Genomic DNA, 27,745 nt, shown 5'->3' on the forward strand with positions numbered 1-27,745 from the left:
GAATCCTGCCACTATGAGCAGTAAATAAGTCTAAGTGCTATTGCTATTACGTACAAGGATTTTGGGATCTCTTTAATTCTTTAGAAATCACATGATAAATGAGAAAATGGCTATCTGGGTGAATATGCTTCCTTTTTCCATTGCTTTGCTTTCTCTTGAAATCTCATTTTCTGCATACTACTGTGCATGTCAGCCATTCTAATTCAGGAGAAAAGCTCGCTGCTCCTGTTGAGATTCTCATCTTGGCGGTTTCACTTCTGAACACTCGTTCTGGCGTTGCCAAGCTTCAACAGCTCTCTGGACCCCTGAGGCAGAATAATTCTAAAACTCGGGATAGCACAAATGTCACACTGAGACTGCTTCTAGTATGTCCTTCTCCATGGTGATGTAACTGTGCTTTCCTTATAACAGCACTGACAGTGAAGCTGCCGCATCTCTCTGCTTCCATTCCAGCTTTGTATATTTGTCCAGTAGAATTTTTTTCAGCAATGTGAAGAAGTTATTTAAATCAGACCTAAAGGACCATGGGGCATTTCTAAGGCACTGGAGAAGGAGTCATTTGTCTTTGTTTTAGCTTGACTGCCGAATTGATATATTGATTATTTTGGCAGTACTGCTGGACATACAGTTAGCATTGTAAAAATAAAAGGAGGGCTCTGTAAAAAAAAAACACTGCTTCTAAATAAATAAATACATAGTTCTTTAGACTTCCAATGCAAACATAAACATGTTCAGCCGATTAACATATTTTGTACCAGCTGTCCAGTGCAACAAGTACTATTTTTTTTAAAAAAATGGAAGTACCCCCTGATAGAAATAAATATACAGAGACAGATACAGGTATCAATAATGAAGTTCCTGCCAGAGAATGAGAAGGAACATGGAAAATTTGAAAACACGAAATGAAGCATATGGAGAGAAGGCCATTGTGTAGGAGTGGAGGTACACCACATGATCTGTATGCAGAAAATTTTACAGGCTGTTTCCTGGCATCTGCAGTTAAAAAGGATTGATAGCAAATAATAATAATAATGTACTGGGCTAGATGGATAAATATACTAATTAGTTGCAGCTAAGGCAGCTTCGCAGTATCCTACAGGTTGCATAACTGGACAAAGCAGCAATTGATAACATGGAATAATTTAGAAGGATAAAGATGATGATTAACGGGAAGTACCCAGCCAGAAGAGAAGGTGGAAGTGTGCAAGTGCCTAGCAGGAAGAGAATATGGAAGAAAATTACAAATTAATACATATACATTAGGGGGTTTTCTATGTTCCCTGGAAATGTTATTGATACAAAAGACAGAAAGGGGGGGGGAATTAGAATAGAACGGAGTGGAGTGGAGTAGAGTGGAGTAGAATGGAACAGAACAGAACAGAACAGAAGAATAGAATTGGAAGGGACCTTGGATGTTTTCTAGTTCAACCCCCTGCTTGAGCAGGACATCTGATACCATTTCAGACAAATGGCTGTCCAGTTTCTTTTTAAAAGCTTCCAGTCATGGAACACCTACAACTTCTGAAGACAAACTATTCTATTGGTTGATTGCTCTCACTTTTAGGAAATTTCTCACTTGCTCTCGATTGGTCTCCTTAGTCCTTGGTTAGTTTCCATACATTGTTTATTGTCTTGGTGCTTTGGGAAATAGTTTGACCTCCCCACTCCAATCTTTGTGGGAGCTCCTCAAATATTGGATTACTGCTATCATGTCTCCCAATTTCTCCTTTTCACTAGACTAAACATACACAGTTCCAGTTCCTGCAACTGTTCTTTGTATGATTTAGCTTCCACCTTCCTGGTTGCTCTTCTCTGCACTCTTTCCAGAGTCTCAATATTTTTTTTTAATATTGTGATGAACAGAACTGGATGCATTATTCAGTTCTGGCCACAAATAAATAAAAATAAGTAAAAATACCCTTACGGAATATCCATTTCTATTCACTTTCCATTACTTATCCACATATTTTAGTGTAAGCAATACAGAAAAATTCAGCAAAACAGAACAAGAAGTCGGGTGGTTTAGTAGCATTCCCACACTTTTCTTAATTCAGACTTAAGCAAGCTGCTATCTGATTTGAGAAGCATAGATGAGGTAAAAAATTCTGAACTAAGTTCTATGTGCATTGCTTTGGCTGTCCAAACTGGGATTACTTGGAAGGCTTTAAAAGAGGACTAGGTAATCTCATAAGCAAGGGGGAGGGGCTATCTGGGTTTGCTTGGGTCCGAGCAATCCTCTAGCGAAGAGGTTTGGCAAACCCCTAAATCCCACTCTTGGCTGGCCCTGCTCACCCCACCCCTCCCAGAAGTCTCCACATGGCCCGTTTTGGACGTCAGATAAGTGCAGGGCCTTTGCGGAGGCTCAGGGAAGCTGGAAATGGGCCTGTTTCTGGCCTTCAGGGAGCCTCTGGACCCGGGGAAGGCCGATTTTGTCCTCCTGGAGGCTCGAAGAAAGCCTCTGGAGCCCGGGTAGGGTGAAAAACAGGCCTCTGGTGCGGGAAGCCGACTATGCCATGCCCACCATGGCCACACCCACCCAGCAACTTGGCAGAGAACCCATTGCTAAAAATTTTGAAGCCCACCCCTTGTCATATCTACCATTCACCCTGACTAGAAATTAATTCTAGTATTGGAGCAATTGTGGCCTTCAGTATCATTTGCTAGGACCCTGAGCTGGAGAACACATTTCTATTTATGTTCTCATTTTGAGCTTTCCATGAACATGTGGTTATGTGGTAAGAAATTGCTGGCTCGGCATGGTTTTCCATGTGCTCTCCAGTCTCATAGGCTGTCCATTAACTGCACGGAGGAATTAAAAAATTCGAAGTATAGGAAAGAAATGGGAGTTTATGTAGAACTTATACAGTATAGCTGCCCATTTCAAGGTTGTGATTCCAGGTAGTTCACATTACAATAAAATTACACAATATCCTATAAGCAGCATTACAATGTAGCCAAGGCACCTATACATTTATTTCCAATCAGAACACATACGTGTTGGGATCTAGCAACCTGAGCTGATGTCTGATGTCTAAAGAATGTCTGATCATTCTTTAAGAGTAGGTCTATTTAGACCTTATTTCAATATTTTTTTTCTCAACTGAGAAGTGACTAAAGTATGTTCCAGCTTCCTTGTATTGATAATGATCTACAAATACTATATCCACATTCAGTTCAACCTGGACAAAGTACTTTGGGTAAATAAGAATTCTACTGTACATACTTTCCAATCATACAAAATCATGCAACTTATGTTCCACTGACTTTCCTTGCTAAATTTCCACATCAGCTTGGAGAGATTGGGAATTCGAGCTACGCTGAGCTGCTATTTTGAGTTTCTGTTGTGCATTCAAGTTTTCTGAATTTGTAGAGTAGAATGGCATGGCCCCTATCTATTTGTTTCCTAACAAATATAAGAAAGAATGGTTGTTTTTCCCTCCCAAAAATATTGTATTAACTCTACTTAATGCCTCTTTTTACAAGTCTTTCTTAAGGAAAGTATAAAGCTATTGGGGGGGGGGGTATTTTCCTTAGGCCTGTTGAGTTTGTTGGCTGATTCTTCTTCTTCTTCATGGCTATGGAACGACTGCATGCTATTTGCTTTCACAAAGCCTATTTAATTCAAGGACTCCCCATGTCTTTAACAGACATAAGCTATGGAAGTTCTGTTCTACTCTGATCAAAGTAAGGAAATGGATGAAGCTATTAAAACTAGCCTAAGAACTCCCATCTGTTTGACTTGTACAGCCAAAAGAAGGCTTTTAGCTGGTTTTGTTATTTTTTTTTTACCTTTTGCCAAGAGAGAGAGAAAAGCTTCTTTACAGTGCATTTGCTTTCTTGAAATAACAGGTGTTATCATCCAGGTTTTTTGGAGGAGAATTTTTAATAGGCTAGGAATGATACGTCTGTTATTAAAAGCATATTGGATAGCAATTAAAATTCTTCATGGGTGCCATTCATAATTAGGCTTCCAGGATTTTAGAAGAACACAATTTAACACAAATATGTTTGCAACTTCTCATTTCTTTACAAGTAAATTCTGTTTAATTATTAATATTGAAAAGCAGCAAACTTACTTCACTTACAGGTAAATAGCTTCATTCTGACCTTTGATTTACTAATTCAACCCAGATGTACCTGGTTACAGAATGTTACAGCATCAATAAATACATCAAATATAAACAGTATATCTTCCTAGTGAAAATAATAAAGGTATTATATTATTGCACCAAGTTTATAGCTATACACATCTACCCAATACAATCTGTCTACCAAACAAAATGAAGAAATGCTTGGGATGCTGTTTGGTGGATGGTATTTATATTAAGCGAGATGAACTTTAAATAAAATAGGGGGACTAATTCACTTGAAATCTATTCAGAAGTAAGGATGAATAAAACCTATCTATAGAAGAAATGCTCTCTGTCTTTTCTGGTAAGCCGTAAGTCATTGGCATGATTATTATTAAAAAAAACAGCCTGGCATGATTTCATTGTCATATTTTAATGGAAAGTATTCCATATTGAACTGGTTCAGCAGCAGACTACAGGAAAAAAATAATGATAATGGAGGTCAATTTATCTCCCTCAAATTGAATTCAGGTTTGATGATATCACAAGCCCATCCATGGAGTTTTCTCGGTTGCAATTTCCAAGTTATCTGTCATTGTTTTATGTCAGAATGTTTGTAAAACTTCTCAGCTGAAATTATAGGTAGTCCTCAACAGTGGTGGGTTTCAAAAATTTTTGGAACCTCTTCTGTAGGTGTGGCCTGCTTTCTGGGTCCACTGGTGGAACCTCTTCTAACCGGTTCGGTCGATTTGACGGACTGGTTCTACCGAACTGATGCGAACTGGTAGGAACCCACCTCTGGTCCGCAATTTACAAACCACAATTGAGGCCAAATTTCTGTGGCTAAATGACACAATTGTTAAGTGAGTTTTGTCCCATTTTACAAACTTCCTTGCCACAGTTGTTAAGTGAATCACTGCAGTTGTCTATGGAGATTGTCAGTCATTCTGTCCCTAAGGTGCTTTTTCAAGAGGCAACTGGACTTTCTGGTTTTTCTTTGAAGACCTTTCGATTCTCATCCAGGAAGCTTCTTCTTCAGCTCTTCAGCGAAGCTTCTTGGATGAGAAGCGAAATGTCTTCAAAGAAAAACCAGAAAGTCCAGTTGCCTCTTGAAAAAAGCACTTTTGGGACAATCACTGCAGTTGTTAAGTTAGAAACATTATTTTTAAGTGCACTTGGCTTGAATTTGCTTGTCAGAAGATGATTGTGTGACCCTGGGACCATCATAAAAATGAGTCAGTTGCCAAATGTCTGGATTTTGGTCATGTAACCATGGTGTGATAAGTGTGAAAAATGGTCACAAGTCTCTTTTTTCAGCACTATTGTAACCAAATGAACTGTTGTAAGTTGAGGACTACCTGCATTGTGAGGATTGAGAGTGTGAATCCCTTCATGCCATAAATATGGAGCAATTTGCTGAGTGTCAGGCTAGAAATTGCAGCTACTGCAGCTTTGAGACATTCGTCCATATCAATATTCATTTTTAGAAAAGGTGAGAAAAAGAAGCAATAGATGTAAATCACCAGGGATGTAACAGTCATCTGCACTTTCTCACTCACACTGAGCAATCACTTGTTTCAAGGAGCTTCACACTTGTCTGCAATACAGATTCCTTTCTGTCCAAGCCAAGCCATTTAAGAGGAACTGAACTCCTTCAACTTCTTGGAGAACTGTGAGGTAATCCTCAGTCTTTATTAGGAAACTCTCACAAAAGACATACTGGGAGTATCCAGTGATGGTATCCTACCAGCTTAACAACCGGTTCGGTGATAACTTGCTTTGAGAGCAGGCACAATTTTGAGAAAACTTACCTTCCGCTAGGGAAGAAAACAGCTGATGCATGGCAATCCGCTCTGCTACACGACTCAATTGAGAAGATAAAGGTCAGTAAAGCACAGGTGCGGGCTGGCCCACTTGATCATCGGAGTGAACCGGTTTGCTCACAGCTGATCGTCGGAGCTACCGGTTCACTCAAACCAGTAGAATACCACCCCAGGAGTTTCCTATCAGTTGTCACAACTGGTTCAGTTAGAAAAGAAAGACTTTCAAGCCCATGGTTAGCCAAAAGTAAACTTGTCGGCCACTGGCCCCTCCAGCAGCGGAATCAGAGGTGGAGGAGGTGTGGGAGTCAGGGCCAGCTCAAGGCAACCTGAGAGCTCTGAGGGTGAAGAGAGAGAGAGAGAGAGAGAGAGAGAGAGAGAGAGAGAGAGAGAGAGGGAGGGAGGGAGGGAGGGAGGGAGAGAGAGAGAGAGAGAGAGAGAGAGAGAGAGAGAGAGAGAGAGAGAGAGAGAGGAGAATCCATCAGCCCTCAGATGGAGAGTCAACAACCCCAAATCTGGAGGTGGCTGATGAGGAAGAGGAGAACAGCTGGGTCCAGTGCCTGACACACAAATGCACAGAAGGAGGAGAAGAGGAGAGCAGTGGAAATCCATGGGCTAATCCTTGGGAAGGAAGAGCCACCACTGCTAGCAAGGCCCCTAACTCTGGGGATAAAAGGCAGCGGGCGGAGGTCAATAGATGTGGCAGACAACTATTCATCTTCTGGCCCAGCCAAACTTGTTAGCCTGCATTGAGAGAGAAACTTTTTGCTGGGGCTGCCGGTGCTCCTAATAAAGGAATCTTTGGAGTTCATTTCAGAGGGTTTGTCTTGGGAAGCTAGGTCAGAACAATACTTTACTAAAGCCAAGTGGTTACAGAGGAAGCAAAGCTGGATCTGAGGTTTTTGTGCCCAAAGCATATGGTTAACTTTTCTCTTGTTCCTGACTCCTCCCACCTCCCCCGGGTTGTCAGTGAGAGTCCAATTAGGTGCTAACATATTGTTTGGGTAACATTCCCTGTTTTCGTGAGCTGCATAGTTCTTCATTCCACTGCATGGAACGGCTGACAGCTCTCACGAGATGCTCTGAAGCTTAGTTTTGATGCTCTCATCCTACCGCTCCCCTTTTCCCACCCCACAACTCCCCTTCCCATCAAGTATGGCAGACTGGCATCAGGCAGTGCATAGCGTAACAGGATGACAGTCCTGACACTCCTATTCAATTACTAACCAGGTCTAAGCCTGCTCAGCTTTTTTAAGATTAGCTAACATTGACTAGGTATGTCATTTTCTTGACATACTTCTTGAACTTGGATTATTTTCAAAGGGGATTGGATATATTCACAGAATGTAACTATGGAAGCCAGAGCAATGGCTAGCAAACATAATGAATATAAATTATATGCAGATTTGGAAGGCGTATGCTGAGGAACACAAATGAAGAGCACTAATCTAATTGGTCTGGCTTCCCCAGGAAAGTGATTGGGCAGTGTGGGGGGAAAAAAACCATGCACACAAAATTATAATAGGCAAGAGAGAGTTATATTTTACTAAGAGCATAACTAGTAGGTTTTACCTGCATGTACATCTTTCATAAATATTAATCTATTGGTAGACATGAGAATGGCTGGGTGACTTATTAAAAAAAATGGGGTTGCATTCTGAAATCACAACACACATTTTACCAAGGTTTTTTTTTTTGAAAGGGGGCAAGTGTCATATGTCATGATTTATCCAAATGGCCCTTCCTCCAATGTACAGTAAAAATAAACGCCAATATGGTGTTAAAAATAAATGCATAATACTAATGTTGCAAGCTAATGCATTCAGAGACATTCCCTTAATGCTTTATATATGGAGCAGTTTGCTGACATAAGGAAGGCTGGTATTTATTATCTGTATATTACAAAGCTTTTTCCTCTTTGTCTACTGCAACCTTAGATTTATTTTATTTTGTTTGGAAAAGATTGCAATTTTCATTGCTAAAAGATTCATTGTCCCTGTCTGGATTAAAATAGTATCTGCCATAAGAATAAGTCATATCTTTTCTCTGTTGAATGATAACTACATCATTACTCATCAGTTAAATAAAGCTTGCTGTGAAGAAAGGTATTTAGCATAGGATCAAAATCAACCTACAAACTTTATGATTTGGAAGAAAGGTGAGAAAATCAGCACTGATTTGCATTTCAAATTGATAGGAGACGGCATATGTATTAGTTTATTATAATACAGGTGTTTGGAAGCTGAGCATGTCAGCAAGGTTTTAAGTTGAGTGACTTTTCTCTCCTCTTCTTCAGGTAATCAGCTCAGATACTGGATCTACAGTTATCTTCTGGTTGATTGACACTGGGCAGAAAATCAAAGAGTTTACTGGTTGTCATGGCAATGCAGAGATCAGCACTATGGCTCTTGACGGGACTGAGACCCGGCTTTTCACCGGGGGCACAGATGGAGCAGTCAAGGTACACACTATATGTATTTTTTAAAAAGGGACGAAATGAAATGGGCTGAACCATTTCATATTTTCAGAGGTGTAGTTTGAGCATCTACCAATAAGAAATTTCATTAGTGGACCTTGAAGAGTCGGGAATGACTAGCACATATGTGCAAGGGGAACTTTTGCCTTTACCCTTATGATTTCTTGAAGAAGTGAAAGTTCATTGAGCTCACTCATGTTGTGTTTTAAGTCATAATATACAAACTACAATAAACAGATCCATATAGTCTGCTACTCCGCAACTGAACTGGCCTACTCATAATTTAGCACCATGAATGAATCCCATCATCTGCAGCTTCAGTTCCATTATTTAAAATTTTATTTTATTGACCCCCTAGGGACATTGGGCATAGAAATAACAAATAATAGCACCTCTCTTTGGGCCTCTGCTTTTCTTATCTCTGATTAAAAGATTTTAAATACTCTCCTTTACGTATAGAATACTTGTTTCCTTCTTACTTTCCTCCCCCCATTACAGGGACTTTCAGTATGAAAGTCATTATTTATATATTTATATATAATAAATGATAACATATTCTTTTGGACATTAAGATCACGACTTAGATACTACCTATATTTCCCTGAAAATAGGACCGGGTCTTATATATATTTTTGGGCTCCAAAATAAGCACTTGGCCTTATTTTTGAGGATGTCTTATTTTTTTGCATGTACAGGGAAACAACTTCTGCTTGCTCATAGCTGCAATGGGGCAGGAGGCCACATAGCACCCCAGTGCTGCCACCATGAGACAGGAGGGGTGTAGCTGCCCCATTCTACCCACACAGGCTTATTTCAGGGCCCCCGTAGCCACACCATCCACACCCTGACACCTGCCCACTTCACGGTGGTGACTCTGGCAGCCCCATCCAGCAGGACCCTGCATGGCCACTGGCCCACTTCTGCGTGCTTGTGGCTGCAAGGGAACAGGCAGAGAGTCAGTGGGACAGAGTGAGAGGGCAGCCATGGGAGGATTCTCTTTGCACCTCTCGGTTTTCCCGCAACCTATGTGGTGCATTGGGCTCACCTGCCTTTTTCCCTGCACCTCTGCCTCTGTCTGCTGCTTGGCATATAATCAACTCACTTGCACTGCACAGGCTGCAGCTGCTGCTAGACAATGTTGGCCCCTGTGCCCTCACTGCCTCTGGCCACATTCCTCCACTGATGATCTTAACTATAGCTTATTTTGGGGGTAAGGCTTATATTAGGAGCATGCTAAAAATCAGGCTAGGGCTTATTTTGAGGTAGGTCTTATTTTTGAGGAAACAGAGTATTAATGGTTTAATTCTATTCCCATAATATACACCTGTAACTGGTACCTGGCAACTGCACATTTGCCTTCAAATTTTCTCTGCCAAATTTAGCTTCTGTGCTATGTTTGGAACAGCAAAGAAACATAGCAGGAGTTGAACTTAAGCCCAGAGGAATTGTGAATTCAGAGATGCATAGCAAACAAGATTTCCGGGTTAACAAGTAGAGCAGTAAGAGAGAATTCTAAGGAAGAAATAAAAGAAACCATAAAAGAAGGAGCAAAATTGTGCTGTATAAATATACTCACAGAGGAGGATAAAACACTTTTGGACATGATAGTAGGTTTGTAAAGGGAGGAGTAATTTTAATTCATTTGCATGAGCCCAAAATCAGTGAGTAGATGAGTATGTCTCTCAAGTCAGATGAAAAAAATACTACATTTCACATTTATGGCAAGTTTCTGGTTGATGCTACAGATAAACATCTTAAATATTTCAGGCTTTGTCTTCTGATGTAATCAAGAATGAAGAATGGGTTTATTAGTTTGAATTTTCCCAAAAATGTCCAAATGATTAACAAAGCAGTAGATGGAAACGTGCTTTACTTAAGCTTTTCTGGGTTAATATAATATTATGTTGATATTGTACAGTAAATTAGCTGCAATTGTAAGATCTTTAATGTTTAAGAAGGTTTATATGTCATTGGTTCCCCATCAATCATGTTTTTCCTCCCCAACACATGGATTATGTAGCCTTAAGATTTTTAACATTATTTTTGAAGTTACTAAGAAACATTTTGCTCTATGGTTTTGATGTACTATTTTTTCCATTTTCCAATTTAATTGTTATTGTCATCATTGAAAACAATAAATCATAGAATACAAATTAAAATTGTGTACCATGTTACCTATGGAATAAAAGCTAGAGGATGATAACCCTATGGTGATTAAAGTAAATTAAAAATTTCAAAATAAAAAAGTGTTAAATATGATTTGTAATATACGTTTGAACATAGAGCTGCTTATGTTGTACTGTTGATAATATTGATAAGACATTGTAAAGTGCACTGAATTTTTTTTAATATGGGAAATGTAAAACTTAATATTAAAGTCTCCATCCTATTATTACTTATTGCTATTTTTCAGTATTATTATTTTTTAAAAAATAATATAAATCAGATATCCTGATTTTTTCCAAATTTTCAGGTCTGGGACTTTAATGGATACTGTCACCATAAGCTCAATGCTGGAAGGGACCAAACAGTTGAAATTTCTCAGATTTTGGTGCTAAGCTGGACTATATTGGTCGTAGGATGGGACAGGTACTGTGAAGAGTATTCTACTTTAAAGGAACTGTAAATATAAGCCTATAAACACCCATGGTGGTGCAGTGGTTAGAATGCAGTATTGCAGGCTACTTCTGCTGACTGCTGACTGCCTGCAATTTCACCGTTCGAATCTCACCAGGCTCAAGATTGACTCAGCCTACCATCCTCCCGAGGTGGGTAAAATGGGGATCCAGATTGTTGATGGCAATATGCTGACTCTGTAAACCAGTTAGAGAGGACTATAAAGCACTGTGAAATGATATATAAGTCAGTGTAAATGTAGAAAACTATACTAGTGCACTTTTTGCTTCCATTAATGGGGGATAACAATCTGCCCCAGTAATTCAAGAACTGCTTGACAATGGAAATCAAGAAAAGATGCATTCACTGGCACAGCGTAGTAGAACAAGCTCTCATCTGTCTTGATCAAATAAAGAATTTCAGTTTTCAACAGGAAGTTCAGCGAGTTTCTTCTCAAGGTTTTTGCAAGAACAAATAATAATAACAATAATACCCCAGAGTGTATTCAAGATAGGCTAGGCTTTCAAAACAAAGGAATGCATTATGAAAGGATTTCTTGAGTTTACATTTTTCCTTCAATCTCTTAAAACCTTTGGCGAGATGAAAAAGAGTGTGTTTGTGTACACACATAGACAGAGACATATTCTTTATTTAAATGCAATGATTTGAATCCTATGCTGAAGCGTATTGTAGGACCACTTAAAATTCATGTACAACACCCTCCTTTGTTTGCTAAGGCTAAACATTCAAGCTGCTCAGAGCAGAAGTGATTCCATGGATTCCATTCCTGTTATGATGGAGTCACAGCTTCCAACATTTCTAGTGAATTCTTGGGGTTGTAATCATAAACCACTTAGAGATTACTAGGTGTTAGCCCTACTAAGTAGACTAGACCAGGGGCAGGATTGCATTTTTTTTACTACCAGTTCTGTGGGTGTGGCTTGGCGGGTGTGGCAAGGGAAGGATACTGCAAAATCCCCATTTCTTCCCAGTCAGCTGGGACTTGGGAGGCAGAGACTAGATGGGGGCAGGGCAGGGGTGGTATACGACTGGTACTCCCCAGTACAAGCATACAGGTGCCTGCTGGGAGCACCAGGTACCATTCCGGTATGGTGCTCCGGAGGACCCACCCGCCCGCCCACGCTCCTTACCTGTATTTGAGCTGTTTGGGGCTTCCTCGCATTTGCACGGACTGTATGGCGCCTGCACGATGTCTGCTGAGCAGCTGGAGCATCACAGGTGGTAAGTACACATGCACGTGCTGTGGCTGTATGCGGGCATGCTGAGCGCGTTCATGTGGTGGATGCCCGGCCCCGTTGCACCGTACCGGTTGCAATGGGATCCGGAACCCACCACTGGGGCAGGGCCAGTCAGAGGTGGTATTTACTGATTCTCTGAACTACTCAAAATTTCCACTACTGGTTTTCCAGGAGTGGTCAGAATGTGCTGAATACCATCTCTGGACTAGACCATGAAACTGACTCTTCAGGAAGGTTAAAATACTGTTATTGAGACAGGTCAATTAAAAAAAAACATTAAAAAGTGTTTCAGCCTCTTTTACCCGATAATAATGTTGGAAACCAAGAATTGCCTAAGATGAGTGGCCATATAAATCTTTTAAATAAATAGAAAATAATTCCTGCCAATTTCTCTCAAGGTCACTTTCTTTCTACTCTACACAAGGCCAGGATGGAAATGATAACATAAAGTTGTTTGATTTAAGATAATCCTCATGTTTGTCTGCTACCCTCAGGTATACATTAACAGTGGGATTCACTTACCTTTCCTACAGGTTCACAAATGTGGGTGCACATGCCGCATCTGTGCATGCACACCAGTGGTGGGTTTCAAAAATTGTTCGAACCTACTTTGTGGGTGTGGCCTCCTTTGTGAGAGTGGCTTGCCGCCTATGTGACCAGATGGGAGTGGCTAGCTGCCCATGTGACCGGATATGAAGATGCCGACAACACTTGTCAGAACCACCTTAAATTACCTCACACACAGCACTGGCATGCATAAGAATATGATGTAAACTTGCTTTTTAAAAGGCATCTTTGGTTTGCGTTAAAACAACTTCAACACAGGCAAGGTTCTGATTGCACCACAAACGCAGTAGTCATCCTTACCTTTCACAGAAGCACTGAGTTTTATAAATATGAGCATGATAGTGTAGAATAATCATATCCAAGGACCAGTGGTGGGTTTCAAAAAAATTTGGAACCTCTTCTGTAGGTGTGGCCTGCTTTCTGGGTCCACTGGTGGAACCTCTTCTAACCGGTTCAGTAGATTTGACGAACGGTTCTACCGAATAGGTGCGAACTGGTAGGAACCCACCTCTGATGCACACCACCTTCTGCAGATACACAGTGTCCATACATTACATCAAGGTGGGTGGGTGGAGTCTCCCGGAGCCGCTGCTACCGGTTCACCCAAACCGGAGAGAACTGACTGAATACCACCTCTGGTATACATACAGAACATTTTAGATCTCTCCGTAGGTACTGTAATAGAGATTTATTTATCTATTTACGACATTTTTAGGCCACCCAGGGTATCACAGCTCTGAGAAGCTTACAAAATAAGACAATAAAATGGAGAATATGCATCATCAAAAACATGAGCATGAAATGCAGAGGGGAAAAAAAAGCATCATCTAATAATAGACCAAAGGGTCATTCACCATTTTTTAAAAATATTTTATTATTTTAAACACATAAGCACATCAACAAAAACAAATACATAACTTAAAAACAACTCACGGTCACTCACCATTTTAACCCAGGTCTTCGAGGACGTTTTAAAGGCTAATTTAAACAGGGTGAGGGTGGGGGACATGTAAATCTCAGAGATCATGTTGTTTCAGACAGCAGATGACATGACAGAGAAGACCCACTTCCTGCGTCCTACTTGCTAATATTATTTATTCGATGAGAATTAGAACGCGATGACTCAGAGCATAGGGGACCCCAAAAGAAGATACAGTTGGTCCTTGATTAACAACCATTTGTTTAGTGACTGTTTAAAGTTACAATGACACTGACAGAAATTGACTTACAATCAAGTTGATTTCATGGTCTGATCTACTTAGTAGGGCTGACCCCTAGTGATCTCTTAGAAATTTATGATTACAATCCCAAGTCTTCACATTTTCAACCATTGAAGCAACCCCATAGTCATGTGATCAAAATCTGGACACTTGGCAATGAACAGGTATTTACAGCAGTTGCAATCATGTGACCACCATCTGTGACCTTCCCAACTGTCTTCCAGTAGATAAAGTCAATGGGTTAAGCCAGATTTGCTGAATGACATCCTAATTCACTTAAAAACTTCAGTGATTCACCCAACAAGTGTAATAAAAAAGGTCATAAAATTGGATGCAATTCACTTAACAGTTGCCTTAACAATGTAAATTCTGATCCGAATTGTGGTCAAAAGTCAATAGTAATAGCACTTAGACTTATAAACTGCTTCATAGTGCTTTTGCAGCCTTCTCTAAGCAGTTTACAGAGTCAGCGTATTGCCCCCAACCATTTGGGTTGTCATTTTACCAACCTTGCAAGGATGGAAGGACGAATTAACCTTGAACTTGGTGAGATTTGAATTGCCAAATTGCAGGCAACCAGTAGAAGTAGCCTGCAGTACTGCACTCTAACCACTGCACCACTGTGACTCATGAAGTTGATCTGGGTACTTGAGAGACCGCCTGCTGCCAATTACCTCCCAAAGACCCATTAGATCTCACAGGGTTGGCCTCCTCCGGGTGCCATCTACCAGCCAATGCCACCTGGCTATTACCCGGGGGAGGGCCTTCTCTGTGGCAGCTCCGGCCCTCTGGAATGAACTCCGTACAGGGATTCGGACCCTCACCTCTCTCCAGGCCTTCCAAAAAGCCGTCAAAACCTGGCTTTGCCGGCAGGCCTGGGGGTGATAGCAATAGCAATAGCAGTAGACTTATATACCGCTTCATAGGCCTTTCAGGCCTCTCTAAGCAGTTTACAGAGAGTCAGCATATTGCCCCCAACAATCTGGGTCCTCATTTTACCCACCTCGGAAGGATGGAAGGCTGAGTCAACCCTGAGCCGGTGAGATTTGAACCGCTGACCTGCTGATCTAGCAGTAGCCTGCAGTGCTGCATTTAACCACTGCGCCACCTTGGATGAGTTCCCTCCCCTCTCGACATGTATGGTTGTGCGACTGTTGTCTACTTTTATTATTTTTATTTTGTCTTTTTATGTTCCCCTTTTCCCCCCTTGAATTGTTCGCCGCCCTGAGTCCTCCCGGAGAAGGGCGGCATACAAATAATAAAATACAAATACAAGTCAAGGGCTACCTGTATTGAATATGTCCAAATCATATGCCATATCCTAAAATATCATTCTGTACTCTCTATTCTACTGCAGGTTGCCACTGATAGCTATAATAACTTCTCCCATAGCCTTTGTTGATTTCTGTGGAGAAGAAAAACAGATGAGATTAAAACAAGTTTGCTATATCTATCTATCTATCATCCATCCATCCATCCATCCATCCATCCATCCATCCATCTATCTATCTATTTATCTATCTATCTATCTCTATCTCTGTCTGTCTATCATCTATCTATCTATCTATCTATCTATCTATCTATCTATCTATCTATCTATCTATCTATCTATCTATCTATCATTATAGGGTGCATGCAATAATACATGGCAATTTTCTGGTTTACTTTCTCTCTTTTTCCCTCTCTCAGAATATTGCTTGTTTTTATAAATCCTTAGCTTCTACACCCACGAGCTTTGCAGATGCTAAAGAAAAAAAAATCATGTTAGGCTTTAATTAGAAACACTTCTGTCAATATACTTGAACGTTGCAATAACACATACAAGTACTTCCTCTATAATAATCATTTCAAAATTAGGCTGCACATCTGGAGATTTGGATGAAATAATTTGATTTTAGGGTATAAGCCTCCTTTGAGTTAAGAGCTGTTTATTTCATAGGCTCAAAAACATATACACTGAAATCAAAATTGAATTAACCAACCAACTATGCCATCATTCAGCATGTGGGAATATAGTTGTGCCTTCTCAAGACAATTCTCAAAATTTACAAGAGAAAACAATAATTTGAATCTGCAGACGTATAAACAAAGGTATTCTTCCTTTCGACAGAGAGCTCTCAATGCCACCTGAAAAGATATTTCAGTTGTTAGGGAAACTTCCTCCTCCTTCTATTATAGTCATGTCAAGAGCTGAAACTCTTCCAGGTTGAAAAGATTGAAGAGTGACATCACCATTGCCTGTGTGTGTGTGTGTGGGGGACATAACACATCCAGCTGGGGGTTCCTTTCATGTCCTTGTTAAATGTTACCCATTTCTTTACTCATGGTTGCCTGCTTTTGAACTGCTGGATTGGCAGGAGCTAAAGCATGAGACTGGAGCTCATCTATCTTGACAGCAACCGGGTCTTGAACGTGAGCCTGCCGACTATCAGCCCAGTGTCCAAACCATGTAAACCAAAATGCTCCTTCAGCTTCCTAATACAAGTGAGATATAACACAAAATGCTGCTCCAAAATGTTTGAATTTTGCTTTGACACGATCTGTGTATCTCATCAACATTCTTCAAACATTTTACGAAGGACCCAAAAGTACACGCATATTATTCATACAGTAATTTTATTCTTAAACATAAATGTCAGAATATTCATGACTGGCAGAGACATGGTAACAAGGTCAGCCAATGAATAGGCATGGTAACAGACTCAGTCAATGAGTTTTTTTTGGGGAAACAGAAACTTGAGGAAGAAGTTTGGGCGTAGCTTAGCCAACTCAGTCTGTGCTGAGAAACAAAACTAGTCTGGACTCTGTCTGCTCTGAACTAAAAACTCCTCTCTGCTGCACTGCTGCCTGTGTTTGCTTGTAACTACTACTACGTTGAAAGAATCTACTATTGGTATTGTACATGTATTCATCTGTTATTATGTATATAACGAAGTTAATGAATCCAGACGAATCAGTTACCTGTGTATGCTTTCTGGATTTGATTTTTCTGCAACAAACGCTGATAATAAATTTATTTTACATTTTCAGACTATAATGTTAAGTTAGTGCTGTTTCAGTTGTAAGCATTGTCAAATGTATATTGTAGGCAAATCATATGGAGAACACAATGTCCTGAAGTCTTTGAAACAGCCATTAGAAATCAACTGATTCAAAGTATTGATCCCATGTTTGGCCAAATCATTCCAGTAAAGCATCTTCCCCCTAATTTTCAAATTAGGGTTGTTCTATTCTAATCATATTTTTGTATAATTTGGGATCAAATATAACCACTTAGCTATGAATAACAATATATTCAGGATGAGAAAATATATCCTCTCATTTATATGCTTGAAACCAGTGGTGGGATTCAGCCAGCCAACACCTATTTGGGAGAACCGGTTGTTAACTTTCTAAGCAGTTCAGAGAACCGGTTGTTGGAAGAAATCTCATTTTGGTTTTTTTCCACTTTACAAGGCTAATCCTGTAAGGAAGGCAGGAAGGAAACATTCTGGTATTGTTTCTAGCCTAATCTGTATTGCCCTGCTTACAGAAACTGCCTCTCTGATAACCTTTATTACATTGTAACAGCTAAGGTAAAGTGCCCGTCAACGTGAGTGACGTTGAGTTGGCCATGCCCACCCAGTCATATGACCACCAAGCCCCACCTACGCAGCTGGTCATTAGGGTAGAGAACCAGTTGTTAAATTATTTGAATCCCACCACTGCTTGAACTATAAAACTTTCAAGATTTCTAAGATGTGATACGGTAAACTTATCAGGTAAATTAAAACTACCTTCAATGTATTTTTAATGGTAATCTCAATTTAGCCAATGAAATTATTTAGCCAGCTTTAGCATCCCATTTTTTTGTCTTATTAATCCATCTCTCTGGGTGTACACATAGAGTTATGTGTAAAACAGCAGTACAGTAGTGAAATAATTCCAATTAAGAAAGTCAAAACTGAAGGTAAAATCATTGCAAAAACATATCTTGACAAGGAAAATAAATACCTTCCTTACTCTAAATCATATTTCCAACCTTAGCAAGTTTAGGATGTAAGGTTTCAATTCCCAAATTCCTCAACCAATTGGAATCCACACCTCTAAAAGTTGCCAAAGTTGAGAAACACTGTTCTAAAGTGTGAGTCCTTGGTGTTCCCTGAGCATGGTTGTTCTCTTGCAGACATTTCATTACCCAACTGGGTAACATCATCAGTGCAAGAAGATTGTGGGGTTTGCTTTCTGTTTATACAGTATATTGGGTTCTTTTAGCCTTTTGATGGCCTCTTTTGAATACTATAAAGTAAAGATAGATAAGATAAACAACCTGTGAATTTCATTCAAAACAGACAATCAAAAAGTTAAAAGGCCACAACACCTCCTTGCCTGCAATCAATACCCAGATAATCGGGGAAACTACCAACTCAATAAGCAACAGCTATCAAGGAGCCGCCAAGAACACTGACAGTGCAAGGCACTTGTACGTAAACTATGAAGTCCTTGGTATTTTTTGAGCTTGGTTGTTTTCTCGCAGAGGTTTCATTACCCACCTAGGTAACATCATCAGTTCTAGAAGGGAATGGAATTTGTTCTCTGAATATTTATGTTCTCCACTATTGGTACAGATGTAAAGCTTGAAACAATAATGACTACAAAATAGGAATGCAATGGATAACAAAAATGGGGAGACTTATTTTAACAATAAAACAAGACATTTCTGTGTGATACATAATTAGTCACCACTTAGTTGCACAATAATCTGCCCATTTATCCAGAACATAGACACATGGATGGGCTGCATATGTTCAGAAGACTTGGATCACAAAATGTTCTTAGTGACAAATCATTATTAAGGCTTTGCACAATCACAATATACAGTATGTAGTATTGCCTACAACCATCTTTCTAAATCTGATATCCTCACTATATAAGGGACTAAAACTCTCAGAGGTCCCAGGCTATATGTCTTTCACTGCATTGCCTATGGTGCTGTTTATCAACCTTGCAAATGTTAAGATGGGTGGACTTGCCGTCTGGGGAATTCTGGGAGTTGCAGTCCCACCCATCTCAAAGTTATCAATACTGAGAAACACTGGCTTGGGAATTTAGAGAAGTCCAGTCCATCATGTCTTTAGAATAGAATAGAATAGAATAGAATAGAATAGAATAATTTATTGGCCAAGTGTGATTGGACACACAAGGAATTTGTCTTTGGTGCAAATGCTCTCAGTGTACATAAAAGAAAGGATGCATTCATAATGAATCATAAGGTACAACATTTAATGATAGTGATAGAGTACAAATAAGTAATCAAAAAATACTAGGAAACAATCAATATAAATTATAAGCATACAAGCAACAAAGTTACAGTTATACAGTCATAAGTGGGAGGAGATGGGTGATAGGAATGATGAGAAGATTAATAGTAATGCAGACTTAGTAAACAGTTTGACAGCGTTGAGGGAATTGTTTGTTTAGCAGAGTGATGGCGTTCAGGAAAAAAACCATTCTTGTGTCTAGTTGTCTTGGTGTGCAGTGCTCTATAGCATCATTTTGAGGGTAGGAGTTGAAATAATTTATGTCCAGGATGTGAGGGGTCTGTAAATATTTTCACAGCCCTCATTTTGACTCATGCAGTATACAGGTCCTCAATGAAAGGCAGGTTGGTAGTAATTGTTCCCCCCCCCCCCCAGTTCTAATCATCCTCTGAAGTCTGTGTCTGTCTTGTTGAGTTTCAGAACCAAACCAGATAGTTATAGAGGTGCAGATGACAGACTCAATAATCTCAATCTGTAGAATTGTATCAGCAGCTCCTTGGGCAGTTTTGAGCTTCCTGAGTTGGTGCAGAAAAAACATTCTTTGTTGTGCTTTTTTGATGACGTTTTTGATGTTAGGTGTCCATTTTAGGTCTTGAGACATGATAGAACCTAGAAATTTGAAGTGTTTAGAGTGTTAAATTTGGGAAAGATATTCTACACCATTAGCAACTTTCAAGAACTCAATGCAATCCAGGAATAAATTTGCTTTGTTAGTGACCTGATGCCTTTCGGTCTGGTAATTTACAAAAATGTCCTTCTAGAGATCTCAAAGGTCTTTTAACATCAGTCCTCATGTTGATAATTAAACTGACATCCTTGCCCTAGAAAGATGCTCTTCACCATGAAAAGCAATAATAAATTGCACATCCGCTTTTAATGGGCTTAGAAACTTGCAGTCTGTAAATCAGTGGCATCGTATTTGTGCTTTAAAAGAGTCTTAACAAGATAGTAATTGTTATAACCAAATCTGAGTCTCTTTCTCTAAAGTTTGAGTTTGGCTGATCTGCACTCAGCAGCTTTTTAGCTTTTCTACTGAACAAATGTTATTGGCAAAGGAAATAGAAAATCAATGTAAATACATTTAAGCAGAATAAATGTATCTGTGCTGCATGCTGTACAAAGCCTGCTTTAGCCAGGGATAAGTGTTATGTGTTTATAAACTGTAGATTAGACAGGATTAAGGCATCTCAGTCTATGTTTGAAAATCTCTATTTTCTCAGCATGTCTCATAAAACAGATGGTGTTCTTTTTCTACAAAAACTCCTATTCTTCATTTGATTCTGGCATAACCAAAGAAAGAATGGGGGGAAATGTAGATTTGGGTTATAGAGAGCATGGAAAGTACTACACATTGAACTGACTCAACTGCAGAATAGAGTACAGAAAAAAAAAACTAGTGGTGATGAAGGCCAATTTATCTCCCTCAAATTGAATTCAGTTCTGGTGACATCATGGGCACATCCATGTAGTTTTCTTGGTGGCAATTTGGGCGTGGTCAGTGTTGGGATCCTGCCTGTTTAACAATCAGTTCAGTGATCGCACACTTTGTGCAATCACACACACCCTGCAGCATTCAGAGTTTTAAGAATCCTTACCTTCCGTGTTACTGCTAGGGAGTAATGCAGCTGAGGTGCGGAAATCTCTGCTGCGCGAATCAGCTGAGATGATATAGGTCAGTATAGTGCAGCGGGCCCAGCTGATTGTCAGAGCGAACCACTTTGCTCCCAGCTGATCGTCAGAGCTACCAATTTTTCCGAAGCTGTCCGAACCGGTAGAATCCAACTCCTGGATATGGTCGGTCATTGCCTTATTTCAGGATAAACTTCTCAGCTGAGATAACTTTGAAGATTCAAAGTGTGCATTTCAAAATGTAGGCTTTGGGGTATAGAAAATAACTCGGTTTGTTAATCTCTTTCTGTTTTTTGAAACTGAGATAAAATCTAGTTGCATCCATCTAAAGTGTATCAGCCAGGGATTCTAGGTATGCAACAGGAAACCTGTTCTGAATGCCTGCCCCATGTTTCCCTGTAAGCAAACTGAAGAAATTGAAACCCAAATATGTAATTCATCTACCTCATCGCAGGAATGGACAGATTGCCTGAACAAGCCATCTCTTCCTGAGCTGCTTTTCTCTGAAGCACCTTCTAGAAAGTGCTGACTGCAAGTTAATAAGTTCAGCTCTGTGACCTTAATTAGATGATTGGAGTGTTATGGCCAGCTGTCTCTGCTGCCTGGCAAGACCATAATCCGTTTCACACTAAATACAGGTGAAACTCGAAAAATTAGAATATCGTGCAAAAGTTCATTTATTTCAGTAATGCAACTTAAAAGGTGAAACTAATATATGAGATAAGACTCATTACATGCAAAGCAAGATAGTTCAAGCTGTGATTTGTCATAATTGTGATGATTATGGCTTACAGCTCATGAAAACCCCAAATCCACCATCTCAGAAAATTAGAATATTACATGCAATCAATAAAACAAGGATTGTACATAGAACAATATTGGCCTCTGAAAAATATAAGCATATGTACTTGGTTTGGGCCCCTTTTGCAGCAATTACTGCCTCAATGCGGTGTGGCATGGAAGCTATCAGCCTGTGGCACTGCTGAGGTGTTATGGAAGACCAGGATGCTTCAATAGCAGCCTTCAGCTCTTCTGCATTGTTTGGTCTCTACTTATACTTTTCAGAGGTCGGATATTGTTCTATTTACAATCCTTGTTTTATTAATTTCATGTAATATTCTAATTTTCTGAGATGGTGGATTTGGGGTTTTCATGAGCTGTACGCCATAATCATCACAATTATGACAAATCACAGCTTGAACTATCTTGCTTTGCATGTAATGAGTCTTATCTCATATATTAGTTTTACCTTTTAAGTTGCATTACTGAAATAAATGAACATTTGCACAATATTCTAATTTTTTGAGTTTCACCTGTACTTTAGTTTTGCTCACAGCAGAAATGCTCTAGGCAAATAGCAGCACAAGTACATTCCTTTCAATCTGTATTCCCCATTGTGTGTCTGTTTACTCTCTTGTAATCCCTTCCTCTCCAATAATGTAAATACAAACATCAGCACTGTTCTTGCTCATTATCCCAGAGCCAGGGTGAGCAGTCCAAAAAGGGAAGAGAGATAAGAGACTATAAAATTTGCTCTTTTTCTTGGCTTCCCTGTGGATCAAGTTCTGGAAATCTTCACTCTTTTTAAGTTTCCCTGATTGTTTGGGGCCATATCCTTTTGATGGGTTAGGATTAGGGTATGACACTGTAAAGCAAAGGAAAGTTGGAGTGAAATGGTAAGCACAGTCAAGGTTACATGATTTTCAGTTAGCAACTGCTTCACTTAATGACCAAGTCACAGAACCTACTGTGGTTACTTGACTAGTATGAACTCTGCTACTGAACCTGGGAAATGGTCAGCATCTATGCAGAATGTGGCTTTATATTCAAAGTTCTGTGAATAATACATAGCCAGGTACAGACCAAGTTCTGGAGCATTCTGGAATCTTCTGGTAACAGGCAGGACTAGCATTACTCGGGCAAGTTCATAAGAAAGACAAGCACTTATGAAAACTAACATTTACTAAAGAAAATTAGGAAGTCATAAGCAAAAAAAAATGGTTGTACTTGTTTCAATTCAAGAATAAACCCTGAACATAAAAAGAGGATGGGGCACGATTGCTCAGCGGTTAAAGAATCTGCTCTTATTAACTAGAAAGATGACAGCCCAGGTTTGAGCCCTGAGTGCAGAACAATGGGATGAGCTCCTATTATTTACCCCACCTCCTGCCAACCTAGCAGTTCGAAAGCATTTAATTGCAAATAGATAAATAGGTACCACTTTGGTGGGAAAGTAACATGTTCCATGCACCTCAGCATATATTATGCTGGCCACATGACCACAGAAATGTCTTTGGACAATGCTGGTTCCCTCAACTGGCCAGATTTGACCAGGATGGCCAGCTTCCACTGCTCTTTTGTTTTGCAATGGTCAGATTTGCTCTTATCATGCATCTTAGTGATGATGTAAGAATTAATTCCCACATATTGTTGATGTAAGCTGCCAAAAATTCAGTCGCACAATTTTCTCATTCACTTCTAAATTTTCATATCATTTCAACTTATTTTTTAGGGGGGAGTATAAGACCTAAACATTTTCTTTTTATATAGTATTTTATAACACTGAAAATAAAGACAGTTTGTTATTTGTTAGCCTTTGAGCTGCTACAACAGAATGTGTTGCCTTTATAACAATAATAAAGCTAATTCTTTAACCTCAGGATTAAATCTGGTATGATAAACCTTGGTTTATAAAATATGCCACAAGTGGCTGGATTTATATAGCAATTTAAGTCATAAACCATTGTTTGGAAACCCCAATAGCTGAGTTTCCAAGACAAATCCAGATACACTAGGTAATAATTTAGGATCTTCTGTGAATTGAGCCTAGATGAGTTTTAATTCAAAGATAATTCATTCTCTCCTTTTCTCTGTTGCCTAAAATATATATACAATGGAGTTGAAGGGTAAATACAATCATTTGGTTCCTCAGCGACAAACTGTACCATTTTTTTCAGGAATATATCCAAAGTATTGGTTTTTTTAAGGACCCCACATTTTCCGTATTATTATTTTCAAATAAAGCGTTTTCTTTTTCCTTTAAGTTAATCAATTTTATAGCAGATTTTAACAAAGCTGTGAATTGGTTAGGGCAGTAATTATCTTTGTCATCAACTATTATGGTTAGAAACAATGCATGGTGCACTGGAGACAGATATTCCATTATGATTTGGCAGTAAGAAATGTAACTGAACAATAGATTTTTTTTTTAGAAATATAGAATGAGGTTTGCAACATACAATTTCTGCAACAAAAGTGCAGAAGAGAGGAGAAAATTAAAACATGAAAACATCAAATTTAATGTTGCAAGGGTACCTGTTAATAAAACATTATCATTTCTTGCAGATCAGACTGCTTTTTGATTATGAATTCAATTCCAAAAATGTAGCATTTCATTCATATATCAGCTGAAAATAATTTGTAACAATAGTAGATGGAATGGTTTGCAACTATGGAGACAGAAGAAGAGAAAATCCAAGAGGATGAATCTTCTTCTTGTGCCATATCCATCATCGGATGTTGACGATCATGTTGGTGATCTTATTTTTATCAAAGCCGCACGAAAAAGTGCTGCTGAGTTTTGTCCAAATCAGTCCCTTAGATTTGAAAGCCATGATGTTCTTCTTCTGCCTAGACCTCATTTACCTTCATTCTTTTCCTGGAAGATTAAGTGAAGGATGCCATATTTTTCCAGGTGTAGCATCATATGTCCAAAATATTCTAACTTTCACTTTTTAATGGCTTTGATGATTTCCCTTTGCTTACCCAGGCACCTTATCACCTCCTCATTTCTGATTTTGTCAACCCAGTTTATACATAACAGCTGCCTGTAATCCCACACTTCAAATGCTTTTAATCTCTTCAAGTGGCTTTCTGTCAGAGACTAACTCTCTACTCTGTAGTGCAGGAGAGGAAAGATGTAACATCTGAATAGGGAAATAATATTCTGAGGTGTACCTTGTCTGCTCACTTGGTGCCTGTGTTGCTGAAGAATATAACGTCTTCCTTGGGTTGTGGATTTGCATCCTGATATATCAAATATTACCATATATCCATTTCCATACACACGTGCACAGAGAGAAAGAGAGAGAGAAAGAAAGAGAGAGAGAGAGACCCAAGAAGGATGAAAAGACACAACCCAAAGAAGTCTTTATATTCTTCAGTAGCATAGTCACCAAATTAGCAGAGAAGGTACATCTCAGAATATTATTTTCCTGTTCCTATTCTGACAGAGAGAGAGAGAGGCAGAGACAGAGACAGAGAGACAGACAGAGACAGAGAGAGACAGAGATTATTAAAGGGGACTGTTGAATCCTCAGCATCTTTCCTTATAATAACCCACAGTATCAAAAGAAGTTAGTTTAGAAGGGAGCTGGTGACTGGCATAAGCAAATTCACCATTCAAACTTGGTTCCTAGGACTGATGCTTGCCCATGGAAAATCTTCCCTTCTACCACCATTTTTGTCTCCTCTGCATACTGTCAGATAGATGTGTGATGTATATTTATTCTATATTTATTACTCCTTAGCCAAGGGGTAAAAAGTTGGGGAACAAGAAGGTCAATTCATTGGTTTCATTTGTGCTTCTTTGTATCTTTAGGGTGATCACAGTTTTCCGCCTAAATAATTTGACTCAGTATCTGGTTCAGCCTTCGGAATGGAAAGGAGGAGCTCAGCATAAGGATGACATTTTATCTGCAGCATTTTTACCTCCGCAGACTCTTGTCACAGGTAGAGAAATACTTAATGATTGAACTAATGGTGCTTCAGTGCAGAACTAGATCTGCTATCAGAGCTAAGTTATATATTATATTTTGTAGAATTTAATCGCTTCTGAAACATAGAAGGAAGAAATGAAATCATGCAATAAGACAATTATGGGTCTGAACCTTCCCTTTTTTTTCTATTATGCTCTTCAACTTCTAACTTAGAGAAATCTGGGAACTGTGAAATTTCTTTCTAGATGCTCCTACACTAGGAAAAGTAAAAGAAATGAGTCTTAAGAAACATGAGAATGGATATTATTGTATAAAATCATACATTTTTAAATCTTAGTTATCTATCCAGATGGAAAGCATATGTTCTACACCAGAGTCTCAACCTCTTCCCATTCAACTCCTCTTATCAATCTCAAGGGTGCTTTTTTCAGGAGGCAACTGGACTTCCTTGTTTTTTCCTTGAAGATGTTTCACTTCTCCTCCAAAAAGCTTCTTCAGCTCTGACAAGATAGTGGGGAATGAAAGGATTTATATTCCTTGCAGACAGCTGGCCATTTGCATCCTTTTAGAGGGTCATTGAACTACTTGGAGGTTTAGAAGCTTCTTGGAGAAGAAGCGAAACGTCTTCAAAGAAAAAATGAGATAGTCCAATTGTCCCCTGAAAAAAGCATCTTTGGGACAACCATGACTTGGATGAGTGAGAATCTCTATAGACATTTAGCTTTAAAATTTGGGATGAACACCCCTTGAATGGTGTGGGAGGAATGCATTTTTCAGAGAAAAAACTCAGACTACAGGAACAAGGAGGCTCCGATCCAATAGACCCTGAGGATACAGATAAACCTCGAAGTGCTTCACTGACCCTAAATCCTTCCATTCCCCATTATCCTGTCGGAGCTGAAGAAGCTTGGATGAGATGTGAAACATCTTCAAAGAAAAAACAAAAAAGTCCAGTTGCTTCCTGAAAAAGCACCTTTGGGACAACCATGACCTGGATGACTGAGAATCCCTATAGACTCCTCTTATCAGTATTAATTAACATCAGTTAAAATATTCTTCAGTACATTTTTATAGGGTTACTCCCAAATGTGGTCCGGATACACTTAGGGTTGATTTCATTAAATAAGCAGAGGATTCTTCTGACTCTGTAGCTCTATGGCTCTATTTCTTTTGACAAAAATATTGTGTGAACTGAGCTATTAGGTCTTACTTGATTTTCCCCCATGGTCACCACAAGACTGTTGAGACTGTTATTTGTTCCTGTTGCTTCCGTCTGAGTTTGATTCTTGACAGTTATTATGAAGTTGAATTAACAGCACTTTAATATTGGATGGTTATTTTACTTTACTTTATTTATTTCAATAGTCATTTTGTATCCTGTCAACATCTTCAAGAATTCCCTATGGTTTACTAGCATAGCACTAATTAAAATGTCCGTAGCAAGTTAAATTAAATAAGGATTAAAAATGAAGCAGCCATAAGCAAGCAATAAGGCATTAGCTTTCAGAAGGAAAAACAAAAGAAGGAGCCAATTTAAATTCTAGACAGTGGCTTTTGGATAAACTCCACTACTGAACTATGGCATCTCTGGGTATCAATCCCACTTGACTCAACAGCTGTGGACGTGATGGGTAGGTTCTGGTTGCAAGAGGACTCCTACTAAAGTCAATTTATCAAGATGTATGAGGCTTAGCATTTTGAACTGCCCCTGGTAAGCGTTGGAAGCAAATGAAAAGTCCACTAGACAGATGTAATATGCAATGAACACTAGTTAACAAGTGGGCTGCTATATATATATATTATTACTTGAAAGTTCTGAGGAGTCTCTGGGGTAATCTAATATCATAGCACAAATTTGTTCAAATGTTTAATCAAATTAATTACCCATAATTAACAACAGCATAATCTTTACCTACACAAAAAACCTGATGTAGGTTATGGGGGAAGAGGGAGGGAGTTACTTACATCTTTTACATGTTGATAAAGTCGTCATTGTCCATATTGGCTTTCTGCTACTGGCTCAGTTTTCTTTTGCGGGATCCACAATTACCCCATTCTAATGCAAAGACT

At 39.2% G+C, this 27,745-nt stretch overlaps 1 protein-coding gene across 1 annotated transcript in view; it reads left to right on the top strand.

The window, feature by feature from the left end:
- Positions 1 to 27,745, top strand: part of WDR49 (WD repeat domain 49) — a 148,998-nt gene that overhangs the window by 63,476 nt on the left and 57,777 nt on the right. The window contains exons 9-11 of the mRNA XM_087725297.1: positions 8,187 to 8,351; positions 10,840 to 10,955; positions 25,558 to 25,688. Coding sequence (XP_087581423.1) covers positions 8,187 to 8,351; positions 10,840 to 10,955; positions 25,558 to 25,688 — 412 coding nt within the window. The remainder of the gene's footprint in view (positions 1 to 8,186; positions 8,352 to 10,839; positions 10,956 to 25,557; positions 25,689 to 27,745) is intronic.

The sequence above is a fragment of the Thamnophis sirtalis genome, unplaced genomic scaffold, assembly GCF_051295495.1.
Source record: "Thamnophis sirtalis isolate CommonGarterSnake01/CBP01778 unplaced genomic scaffold, rThaSir2_p1.2 scaffold_11, whole genome shotgun sequence".
Taxonomy (NCBI): Eukaryota; Metazoa; Chordata; class Lepidosauria; order Squamata; family Natricidae; genus Thamnophis; species Thamnophis sirtalis.